We start from the raw sequence: 13,250 nt of genomic DNA on the forward strand, positions 1-13,250 counted from the left end.
AAGGTGGGTGTTAGACTGATATTTTTGGGCGTTACAAACATCTGCACAAACGCACAATACCCTCCCCACTATGGTGGTGTAGGGTATAAATATATCCATTACGATATCCCGAAGCGTAAGAGATCGTATGTGTAGGCCTGCCAACCAGCAGAATCAACACCAAAGTCAATGTTCTCTATTTGGTGGTAGCAAAATATCACAAGTATCCTGTACCGAACGAAACTGATTCGTTTAACGCTAGAATTGGCCCTAAAACGAACAGATATGCGACCAGACATTAAACCGTAATATTTCATCATTACAACGCTCGGTCCCATGTTGCAATACCTGTTAAAAAGAATGAAGTGATTGAGATTGAAGCCACATCCACCTCATAATCCAGAACTTACCATGTCCTACTACTATTTGTTTCGATCGATGCAGAATGGTCTTTCTGGGATACGCTTCACTTTGAAACAGAGTATCCGAAATTGGCTGGATTCGTTCTTGGCCTCAAAAGATGAGTAGTTCTTTTGGCTCGGAATCCATATGTTGCCATAAAGATGGGAAAAGTTCATAGCTAACAATGGCCAATACTTTGAATAAATATTTATATTGTGCAAATGTTTCAAAATAAAATCTAAAAATTTGAAAAAAAATCTCGCATTTTTAAGTCACGCACCCAATTGAAAATATTGTTATGTTACATAAAATATTAAACATTATTTAAAAGTTTCAAATACATCATCGGGAGTATTATGAAATAGTATAAACAAATGTACGATCAGATCAACTCTCCCATTCCTGATGAACAGTTTGATACTATTTACTCTTACAAAACACTTGCAAAATTAAAAAATTTAAAAGAGCGTAATTGTAATCACTTCACAATTACATCGCACAGTGGTTTAGAAATGTTTTTTTTTGGAAATAATTAATTTATTTTAATTTTGCTCAATTTTTTTTTTGTATTTTTTTTTTGTTTCGTTTTTAAAAAAATCAGCTATATTGACGATAAAATTCGAAATATAATAAAAGTTGGAACATGTAAAAACTGCAGTATTTTTTTACGTTTTTTCCCAAAACAGAATTTGAAACAAATGTAGATCCAAGTGACCAAATAAATATTATTATTATTTTTGGCAGTTTTTATTTTCAAATACCAAAATTCCTAAAACTGGGAAAATGTCTTCAAAAACTGAGTTTTTTTTTAGAAAAGTGCCTACTGTGACGTTATTTACCGTGTGATATTAAAAAGCTTTATACGTATTTAAACAAAATATAGGCTTATGAAATGTTAAGATATTTCGAGAATTAGTGCTTTGCGTTTTTAGAATTTTTTACTAATTTTTATACCCTTCACCAGGAGTGGCAAGGGTATATATAAGTTTGTCATTCCGTTTGTAATTTCTACATTTTTCATTTGCGACCCCACAAAGTATATATATTCTGAATCGTTATAGATAGCGGAGTCGATATAGCCATGTCCGTCTGTGTGTTGAAATCAACTTTCTGAAGCCCCCAAATAACCTACATACACGAATGATAATACATCAATTCTTCCGGCTCGGTTGCTATTTAAAATCGAGAAAATCGGTCCACAAATGGCTGAGATATAAGGAAAAAACCAGGACAACCTCGATTTTTGACCCATATCTGGATTACTAAATCATTAATATAGACAATATGGATAACTAATGATAGATATTTCAAAGACCTGTGCAACGACGTATATAAGACCATAGTAAGTTGGACCTACAATGGGGCAAAATCGGAAAAATATTTTTTAACCCGAATTTTTTTTTCAGCAAAATTTTTTTTTTATTAAATATTAAAAAAAAAATTTAAAAACTAAAAAAAAAAATTGTTTAAATTAAAAAAAAATTATTAAATTTAAAAAAAAAATTTTAAAATTTAAAAAAAAAAAATTTAAAAACAACTGGAAAAAAAACTAAATTTTGTATAATTTGGTGAAGGGTATATAAAATTCGGCACAGCCGAATATAGCTTGTTTTTTTCTAAATTGAACAAGTTTGGATAGGTCTGGGGGATAGTATGTCCGCTTAAGTGAGCCAAGTTTTACTTCACGCGTTTTTGCATTAAGTTCTCTTTCCGGATCATATAAATATTGTAGAAGAAATTTTTTTTCTATAAAAGAAAAAATATAGCGATTATTTTGGTTTTGTTTCTCAACCACTGTGCATCGTGCGTGAACATGCATGATTAATATGTTTCGTTGATGACCAAAGCACTCTTTAGTACTTTTCTAAATTATATTTCTATATTTATAAGATTTGTAGTCTTTATTTAAATCTAAATTATTTATATATTTCCAGAATTTTACATGAGTCACATAAATATTGAAAGTTGAAATAGTCATCTACACCTAACAAAATTAGATTGCATAACATTACAACCACAAAATATGTATTTTAAAGGGAAAGTGCCCTAAATGTTAGACTAGAAAAAGGTTAAGTTATTAGTTCAAATTATTTATTAAAGAATGTATGATTTTAGCAATTTGTGAGAAATAAAAAAGTATCAATGAAATCGTACTTTATTTCACAATAATTTTATATTTTTGAATTATTCGTTTATAAAAACAACAAAACCTGTTTTCTGCAAATGTAACAACTGAATTATTATTTATGATATAAATACAATTAACACATTTACACAGAATTACTAAATAAACAAGATAGAAATATTTAACAAGAATTCATGAATACATACATGTAGTAATGCAACTTTTTTTTCAATTGTCAATTGCTGAATGCATAAATAAAATGACTTGCAAATTATGTAAATATAAAGGTTGTACTCTAATTTATGCAAATACAGATACAGTAATTAATGCAAAGTGTTTAATGTACGGGAAATGCACTACGGAAAAAAACTCACGTTTTCTCACTCAAAAAAACAGAAATAGCAATTAGCTCAAATGGGAGAAGTATACCCCTGATGTATTTATAATTGGCATTTCTTATTAGTTAGGAGTAAAATATTTAAATAATACTGAAAATAGAAAACTGCTAAAAATTTTGATAAATAGTAGTACATTAAAAAAAAAATTATATATTTTTTTAAAATGTTTTTTTTTTATTTTATTAAAATAGAAAATAGTATGGCAAACAAAAAATTTTCAATTTAAAAACAAAAAAGTTTTTAAAATTTTTTGACAAAAACATGTTTTTTTTAGATGGAAAAAAAATTCGGGTTGCAAAATATTTTTCCCGATTTTGACCCATTTTAGGTCCGACTTACTATGGATATCCGTATTATCTATATTAATGACTTAGATATTTAGATATTGATCAAAAATAGGTTAAAAATCGAGGTTTTCATGTTTTTTATACCATACACCACCATAGTGGGGAGGGTATAATGCGTTTGTGCATATGTTTGTAACGCCCAAAAATATTGGTCTAACACCCACCTTAAAGTATACCGATCGACTTAGAATCACTTTCTGAGTCGATTAAACGATGTCCGTCCATCTGTCCATGTAAACCTTGTGCGCAGAGTACAAATTTGGTACATATTATTTTTTTCCCAGCCTATTGAAACTGGCTGAAATCGATCCATTATTTCACCTATCCCCCATACAAATATCCTACCGAAATTGGATTTTATTGGTCATAAATGTTTTATTTATATATGTATCTCCACAAATTTCGTTCCAAATAAGGTTTATATATTCGAAATTCGTGTCACCAAATTTTGTTACGATCGGTCCATAATTAGTCATAGCTCCCATATAGACCCGCTTCCAAAAATCACTTTAAAGTGCATAAATCTCTTAAAAATGTTGTTATACACACAAAATTCACCATAAATAACTTTCATATAGACATAAATCACATGACCTAATTTCATGGTGATCGGTTCATAATTGGTCATAGCACTCATATAAGGCCCACTTCTGAAAATCAGTCACGAATATAAATTATTAATATTTTAAAAGAAAAATATTTTTGCACCTTTAATTAGTGTAGAGTATTATATGGTCGGGCTTGACCGACCATACTTTCTTACTTGTTTTTATTTGCTTATATCTCAGCCATTTGTAGGCCGATTTTCTCGATTTTAAATAGCAAGCGAACCGGGTCTATAGATGTTATATTGATGTACGAATCATGTATGTAAGTTATTTGGGGACTACGGAAAGTTGATTTCAACATACAAACGGACATGGGTATATCGACTAAGCTATCCATAACGATCCAGAATGTATATACCTACTTTGAAAAATGTAGAAATTACAAACGGAATGATAAACTCATATATACCCTTATCACTCATGGTGAAGGGTAGAAAAATATGAAAAACAGACTACCTCTTGACTTGACTAGAAAGTGAATTTCGTGTGCTCATTAAGCAATATTTTGTGCGGAAAAAAACTATCGCTCAAGTAAAGGCTTTATAAATCAATTCACCATCAATTTCAATGGTAAAAAATGGTTTACTGAATTTCGTTGTGAATGAATTAGACTACGAAATGCACCCTCTTCCATTCTATGCCCCCGATTTAGCACCGAGTGACTTTTTCTTGTTTCCAAACCTGAAGAAATGTCTCGAAAGAGATTTGACTCCAACGATGAAACCATCTCACAAAAAATACCTATTTTGATGACCTCGACAAATCTTATTTTTTGGAAAAGATAACAAAATTGTAGAAACGTGGGATAAAGTGTATACAGCTCAAAGGAGACTACGTTGAAAACTAAAACAATTGTTTATCCAAAAACCTGTGTTTGATTCAAGAAAGGACGTACTTTTTGACTCACCTTCCTAGATTATGTATAATACAATCTTTCGGATTGAAACAGAAAATTACGATATCATTTTCAGCATTACAATTCCCATTAAACAGAAAGAACTCTGTTATCATATCGCATCCTCCGGCATCATAAACGGAAAAATTTTTCCTTGAGTATGTTTTTAGAAATTACTGGGACATTCTAAGGTTTCCTGATGAATTGATAGTATTATTCCCAAGATAAAAAATATTCGTTGTGATTTGAATGATTCGATTATATCCATTGAAAATCAGTTAACACAGAAAAGATTAAGAGATTAAACAAGTAAGAGAGCTATATTCGGCTGTGCCGAATCTGATATACCCTTCACGAAATTATACTTTAAAATAAATTTGTTTAAATATTTTTAGGTAAACAAAATTTAATGTTTTTTTTTAATTTTTTTTCCAAATTTTTTTTTTTAGTTTTTAAATTTTTTAAAAAAAATTTGTGACAAAGAAAATTTTTTGATGAAGAAAAAATTCGGGTTAAAAAATATTTTTCCCGATTTTGACCCATTGTAGGTCCAACTTACTATAGCCTTATCTACATCGTTGCAATGGACTTTGAAATATCTATCATTAGATATCCATATTGTCTACATTAATGACTTAGTAATCCAGATATAGATCAAAAATAGGTTAAAAATCGAGGTTGTCCCGGTTTTTTGCTCATATCTCCGTTATTTATTGACCGATTTTGCTGATTTTAAATAGCAAACTTCTCGAAAGCATGTCTGACAGAACAGACAGACAGACGGACATGGCTTAATCGACTCCGCTATCTATAAGGATCCATAATATATACTTTATAGGGTCGGAAATGAAAAATGTAGAAATTACAAACGGAATGACAAACTTATATATACCCTTCTCACGAAGGTGAAGGGTATAAAAAGAAATTGAATGAAGAAAAGAAATTTTTAATAAATTAGAATTAACAAAAATGCAATCATTCAACGGTTTGTAAAGAGTTTTATAATGATCTAGTTATGAATTTTGTAAAAAAAAGTACTATATATCAGATTAAATGTCAGTCATTACCAAACTACTTCTAAGTAATGCAGATGGTATGTTATATACCAACAGATTCGTATTGAAGTGCTCTTTCAGTATCTATATACATATATATTTATTCCCGTCGTTCCAAGTTGGAGCATAGGGCCACTAACTGACTATCTATGGTGATATTAAAAAAACGATCTCAACTCCACAGTTAACAGTTATTTTTCAACGTAAAAATAAAATTTCGCATGAAACTCTTAAAAAAGAGTTCACAAAAAAAACTCATTTGAGGAGTTTTATTTTTTGTCCGTCAGAAAAAAAAACCATTTGAGGAGTTTTATTTTTTCCGTCAGAAAATAAAACTCTTTTCGTTTATTTTCTACTTCTTTTAGTATCTTTCTTTATTGAGTCTATCTGATATAATGTTTGTAGTAATTTATTTGTTTAAGAAATTGTTATGATCTGACCAGCGGCAAACTTTAGGTGTCAATTTACATAAAATGAGTTTTTTTTTTCTGACGGGAAAAATATAACTCCTCAAATGAGTTTTATTTTCTGACGGGAAAAATAAAACTCCTAAAAGAGTTTTTTTTTGAAGGGAAAAATAAAACTCGTCAAATGAATTTTATATTCTGACGGGAAAAATAAAACTCCTCAAATGAGTTTTTTTTTGCTGAAGAAATGACTCGGCGGAAAGAGATTTGACTACAACGATAAAATCATCTCACAAAAAAATACCTATTTTGATGACTTCGACAATTCAAATGAGTTTTATTTTCTGACGGATATCCCACTCGCATCCCACTAAGGGACTAAAAATATCTTAAAGGAATGGACCTAGGCTTTCTTTTGAGCAAAAAAAAAAAATTAAAAAAGGGCCCATATTGGAAAAAAATTTTGATTTTGCAAAAAAAAATTAAAAAATTGTATGTCTTGCGTTACAAAATATTTATTTTGATAGATATCCTACTCGCATCCCACTAAGGGACTAAAAATATCTTAAAGGAATGGACCTAAGCTTTCTTTTGACTACAAAAAAAATTTTAAAAAAGGGCCCATTTGGAAAAAAAATCGTATTTGCAAAAAAAAAAGTCAAAAATTGTAAGTCTTGAGTTAAAAAATATTTATTTTGATAGATATCCCACTCGCATCCCACTAAGCGACCAAAAGGGTCTTCAAGGATAATATCTAAGCTTTTGTTTGACCTAAAAAAAAAGATTAAAAAAGGGTCCATTTTGAAAAAAAAAAGTCAACAAAGTTTTTGATTTTGCAAAAAAAGTCAAAAATTTTATGTTTTGAGTTACAAAATATTTATTTTGATAGATATCCCACTCGCATCCCACTAAGCGACCAAGTAGGTGTTCAAGGAAAATATCTAAACTTTATTTTAAGAAAAAAAAAAAAATAAAAAAAAATAGCGTATTTTAAAAAAAAGTCAAAAAAGTTTTTGATTTCGGAAAAAAAATATTAAAAATTTTTTATTTTTTTTTTTAAATATTTTTTTTCGAAAGATCGAAGAAATAGCTATCTATACTATTTGGAACACATTTTGCTAAGAACAATAGGTAATAAGTTACATGGATAAGAAAAAACCCCTGTTTGACCAAATTGTCAAAATTTTACCCCCTATAACTCAGAGAGTTCTCGACCGATGTTGTTGAAAAATTGTGTCTGAGTTACTATCCAATAGAGCTAACCTTGGTGCAAATTTCATCCCGATCGGAAGACATCGATTTCAAAAGTTGGTTCACTTGACATGAAATCCCCCATATATAAAAATTATTTGGAGCCAAATTTGTGGAGATACATATATAAATTAAACATTTATGACCAATAAAGTCCAATTTCGGAAGGACATTTGTATGGGTGTAGGTGAAATAATGGACCGATTTCAGCCAGTTTCAATAGTCCTTGGGCCGAAAAAATAATATGTACCAAATTTGATCGAAATATCTTCAAAATTGCGACCTGTACTCTGAGCAAAAGGTTTACATGGCCAGCCAGCCGACCAGCCAGCCAGGCGGACGGATGGACGGACATCGTTTAATCGACTCAGAAAGTGATTCTAAGTCGATCGGAATACTTTAAGGTGGGTGTTAGACTAATATTTTTGGGCGGTACAAACATCTGCACAAACGCATTATACCCTCCCCCTATGGTGGTGTAGGGTATAAAAACAGATGTTGCTTATATAGATTAAACATATCGAGCATTTTGTAAATAAAAATTTGTACCATTGACTCCGAATATTTCTAAGAATACATACAGACATATTTTATTTTACTGCACAAATAATTATACACGCAATTACTCATTTGAGTGAACAGAGCCACATTATTGTCTACATTCGTTTGAGCATACTTTCCCAGACACTTAATTATTGTGTAAAAAGTTGTGTGTATTTGTTTTATTTTCAAATATCAACTTGAAATTGTAAAGATCTAAAAACCAGCTTTAGTACTAGTACATGGTTTGTTGTGAGAGCGTGACAAGCGGGCTGGAACGTGCGATCGCATGCACTTGTTAACGGAACTTTTAAGCCGCAATCTATCAGTTGTTTAGTGAAATTCAACATGAAATATACGCTCAATATTAATGGCAGCAAGTGTGTGGCAGCACAGTCATTGTTGAAACGTTTTCGTACGAAACGTCAGAATTTTCAGAAACTTATAGAAGAAGAGGTCACGGAGTTGTATGAGGTTAAAGAAGCTACATATATTTTTTGTGTTTTTTTTTTCTAAACAAAGTTTATTAAATGTGTTTTATTAAAATATTTATTTTGTTTGTTTTGATTATTTTAGCATTTCCAACGTAACTCCAAATTGGCTGAGTCATCGAAACGTTTAAAGTCTCAAATCTGGAGTTCAGTGGTCACGATTTTATTGGTTAAGGCCAAGGGTTTACCTTTGGGTGAAGATGGCAACAAACTTAATGATATCCATATCAAATTTAGGTGAGTTTTAGTAAATTTATATGTATAAATACTCATAACATTTTTTTAATGTTTTATTTACTTTTAGACTGGGCAATGAAAAATACAAAAGCAAATCCTCTTGGACCGAACGTTGGCTGGAACAATTCGATTTACATCTGTTTGATGAAGAACAAAATCTAGAGATTTCTCTGTGGAATCGCAATACCCTCTATGGCAAGGCTTCCATTGATCTTAGTGTTTTCCAGCGCGAAACCACTCATGGTATTTGGAAACCCTTCGAAGACTGTCCCGGTGAAGTGTTTCTTATGTTGACCATAAGCGGCACCACGGCCCTAGAAACTATAAGTGATTTGAAGGCTTTCAAGGAGGATCCTCGTGAGTTGCAAGTTCTAACGAATCGTTATCGCTGGCATCGTTGTTTTCAAAATCTACGCGATGTTGGCCATTTAACGGTGAAAGTGTTTGGTGCTCAGGGTTTGGCTGCTGCTGATATTGGCGGCAAATCAGATCCATTCTGTGTGCTAGAGTTGGGCAATGCAAGACTGCAGACACAAACGGAATATAAGACTTTAACGCCAACGTGGAATAAGATATTTACATTGTGAGTAGATTATTAAATGTATTTAATGTGAAAATAATATGAAAATATAGTCGGTCAAGGTCGACCATAAAACTGGGGCCTAATTATGAGATTTTACCATAATATCAATCATATTTCGATACGATAGCTAATTCTATCACAAATGCGGGATCAAAGTTTTCTTTTAAAATTTCAATATTTTTTCAAGTTTGTCGTGCATCACTTTCGAATATTTTGAAGCGATACTCTGTTGATTTTAAGTGCACAGTAATAAATTTTTATTGTCATACCTATGACCTTTTCCCATCTTTCGGGAAGGCCAAAAACTGAGGCCAAAAACGAATCAAGCTAATATCGGCTACTTAGTTACAAAGTGAAGCGTATCCCAGAGAGAGCGTTCTACAGAGATCGAAACAAATAGTAGTCGGACGGGGCAGGGTCTGCTCTATAAGGCGAGTGAGGCAAAATTTCCCAACCACTTCATTCCAAATACTTTTAAGCAGGGATTGCAGCATGTGTCCGAGTGGTTTCATGATGGAATATTACAGTTTGATTTCTGGTCGTATATTCTGTGTATTTTTTTCTTCAAACGAATCAGTTGAATTCGGTACAGTTTCCCTGTTATATTTCAGTAGATCATAATAAATATGACCAGTTTGCTAGCACTAAACAGAGAGCATTAACTTAGCGCCATAAATATTTGCCTTTGGCTGGTTGGCCGAGCTTTACGTACGATCTCTTACACTTCGAGTTATCGCAATGAATCCATTTTTCATCGCATGTACTGATTGGAGTCAAAATTTCATTTATAGCCTTCAAGCATCACTTTGGACATACAAAATCGTCTTTCAAGGTCTCTTGGCTTCAAATCGTATGGTAATTTCCCAGATTTTTCATTAATCCTGCTGCTCGCTAACGTTTTGAAATTGCTGCTAGAGTAGCTCCCAATGATTTTGAAAGCTCTTGTTGAGTTTTAGAACAATCTTCATGGAATAATGCTTCCAATTGATATTGTGACAAAAACAAAACACATGTAAAATTTCCACTAAAAGTAAACGCTTGTAAGCACATACAATTTTGTGAAAATGAGCGAATTCACTTAATTGTGCATAAATTCGAAAATAAACCATCGATTTTTACGACCGATATCTCATTTCGTTGCTATTACATGAGGCTTTACGATAAAGCAAGAAACCTGAAAAGATTTTACAGATTTCGAATTTTCATGATTTTTTAAAACAAAAAAATTAGCTATTTTTACTAAACAAATATATTTTTTGTTTCAATTTGTTATTATAACTCCGAAACTACTGAACCGATTAAAACGCAATATATGTGTGAAAATTTGTACATAGCATGGGGAAAATGTTTTCAAAATTAATTCAATCGTAAGAAGAACATTAGCTACTCAATTTTATGTATATCAAATAAAAATCTAAAATTTTGTGAAAATGAGCGAATTCACTTAATTGTGAATAAATTCGAAAGGAAGCCATAGATTTTTGTGGTCGATATCTCATTTTGTTGCCATTACATGTGCCTTTGCGATAAAGTAATAAATCTGAAGAATTTCTGCCGTTTTCGATTTTTCATGATTTTTTTAAAACAAAAAACTTTTATATTTTCACGTAAAAATTATATTTTTTGATTCAATTTGTTATTATAACTCCGAAACTGCTGAGCCGATTGAAACGCAACGTATATACGAAAATTGGTGCATAGCATGGGAAAAATGCTTTCAAAATTCAATTAATCGAAAGAAGAACATTAGCTACTCAATTTTATGTTTATCGAATAAAAAACTAAAATTTTGTGAAAATGAGCGAATCCACTTAATTGTGAATAAATTTGAAAATAATCCATTGATTTTTATGATTGATATCTCATTTTTTTGCTATTATATGAAGCTTTTCGATAAATTAATAAATCTGAACAATTTCAGCCGTTTTCGATTTTTCATGATTTTTTTTAAACAAAAAAATTTGCTATTTTCACTTAAAAAATTATTTTTTAGCTTAAATTTGTTATTATAACTCCGAAAGTACTGAGTCGATTAAAAAGCAATATATAAACGGATTAAAGGTTGCGTATGTGAAATTTCGGAACTTTATTTTAATCATAACGGACTAACCGTTTTGGAGTTATCATTAATTATATAAAGAAACCTCTAAAAAAAATTCACAATTTTACCAAAAAAAATTTTTAAAAAAAACCTCTTCATAGAATTTAAAATTTGGTCCATCTTTGTACTACTGGAATCACAATACATTAAAACTATGTGGTGGTTTAAAAAGCCTCTAAAATTTTTTCGATTTTGTTGCCCTGTGTAATCTTAGCAAAGTCACTGGGTTTGAAATAGAATAAACTTGAGGAATGATGCATAGAATAAAAATAAACATCCAGAAATAATTAGTGGAGGTTTATTTAATTGCTTACTAATTTACTAAATATATTTATTTAGCTTACTGCATGTATAACTCATATAGGTAAAGATGGTTTTGGAGAAAAAAAATGAGCGCATATTGTATTAGTTATTTTAACGCATGTATCATAAATTAAAAAATATTTTTAGAGCTGAAAATTGCAGTAACTTGAAAAATTTCCTCCATGACTTTGGACATTTTTACATTAATCGATGTAGAATTTTAAGTACTACAAACAAAAATATTTAACAACTTTTTTCAACCCATTTTATACCCTACACCACCATAGTGGGAGGGTATAATGCGTTTGTGCAGATGTTTGTAACGCCCAAAAATATTAGTCTAACACCCACCTTAAAGTATACCGATCGACTTAGAGTCACTATCTGAGTCGATTAAATGATGTCCATGTAAACCTTGTGCGCAGAGTACAGGTCCCAATTTTGTAGATATTTCGATGAAATTTGGTACATATTATTTCTTCGGCTCAAGGACCAAGCCTATTGAAACTGGCTGAAATCGGTCTATTTGTTTACCTAGCCCCCATACAAATGTCCTCACGAAATTGGACTTAATCGGTCATAAATGTTTAATTTATATATATATCTCCACAAATTCCGCTCCAAATAAGTTTTATATACACAGAATTCATGTCACCAAATTTTGTTACGATCGGTCCATAATTAGTCATAGCTCCCATATAGACCCGCTTCCGAAAATCACTTTAACGTGCATAAATCGCTTTAAAATGTTGGTATACTCACAAAATTCAACATAGTTAACTTTAATATAGACATAAATCACACGACCTAATTTCATGGTGATCGGTCCATAAATGGTCATAACCCCCATGTTTTTGCTCTTTTACCTAGTGTAGGGTATTATATGGTCGGGCTTGACCGATCATACTTTCTTACTTGTTTTTTATATAAATTGTTGAAACTTTAAATTTTATTTCCCTAAAACAAATTTGTTGGAGTTCCATGAAGATAACTTCGGGACGACGATATAATAGTCGAGAGAAAATCTTAACATTTCCAACCGATATTTGACTTTAATAATTTTTTCGAGATATAATTCAATCTAGAATGCGAGAAATTTTGCAAAAAATTAATTAAAAGCACTGCCATTTTTCAGTGCCGATAAAGCAGCGTTTAATATTAACCAATTTCAACTTTGCAATTTTATACAATCTGAACTTAAAATAATATTTCTATTTATTATAGCAACGTCAAAGACATAACCCAGGTTCTAGAAGTTACTGTATATGATGAAGATCGGGACCATAGAGTAGAATTTTTGGGTAAACTTGTTATACCACTACTGCGAATTAAAAATGGTGTCAAACGATGGTATACACTAAAAGACAAAAACCTATGCACTCGGGCCAAAGGAATGTCACCACAGGTTTGTACTTACAGTAGTCCTCGGCGAATATATTTTGGCTACATAAAAGTGTTATTCCAAACATTTGAATATCCAGAAACCAAGTCATCTTAAAAATACTCTGGATAAATCATCTCCAATAAG

The 13,250-nt window shown here is 31.1% G+C and overlaps 1 protein-coding gene across 3 annotated transcripts in view; it reads left to right on the plus strand.

Moving 5' to 3' along the window:
• The window catches only part of Mctp (multiple C2 domain and transmembrane region protein), an 89,226-nt gene that overhangs the window by 69,988 nt on the left and 5,988 nt on the right, over positions 1-13,250 (plus strand). For 2 of the 3 annotated variants that reach the window (XM_065513868.1, XM_065513869.1), the window contains exons 6-8: positions 8,584-8,735; positions 8,803-9,318; positions 12,947-13,127. In XM_065513868.1, coding sequence (XP_065369940.1) covers positions 8,584-8,735; positions 8,803-9,318; positions 12,947-13,127 — 849 coding nt within the window. Of the gene's footprint in view, positions 1-8,258; positions 8,482-8,583; positions 8,736-8,802; positions 9,319-12,946; positions 13,128-13,250 lie in introns of those variants that run through there. The other variant, XM_065513870.1, reaches the window with a different exon arrangement.

Source organism: Calliphora vicina, chromosome 5, assembly GCF_958450345.1.
Source record: "Calliphora vicina chromosome 5, idCalVici1.1, whole genome shotgun sequence".
Lineage (NCBI taxonomy): Eukaryota > Metazoa > Arthropoda > Insecta > Diptera > Calliphoridae > Calliphora > Calliphora vicina.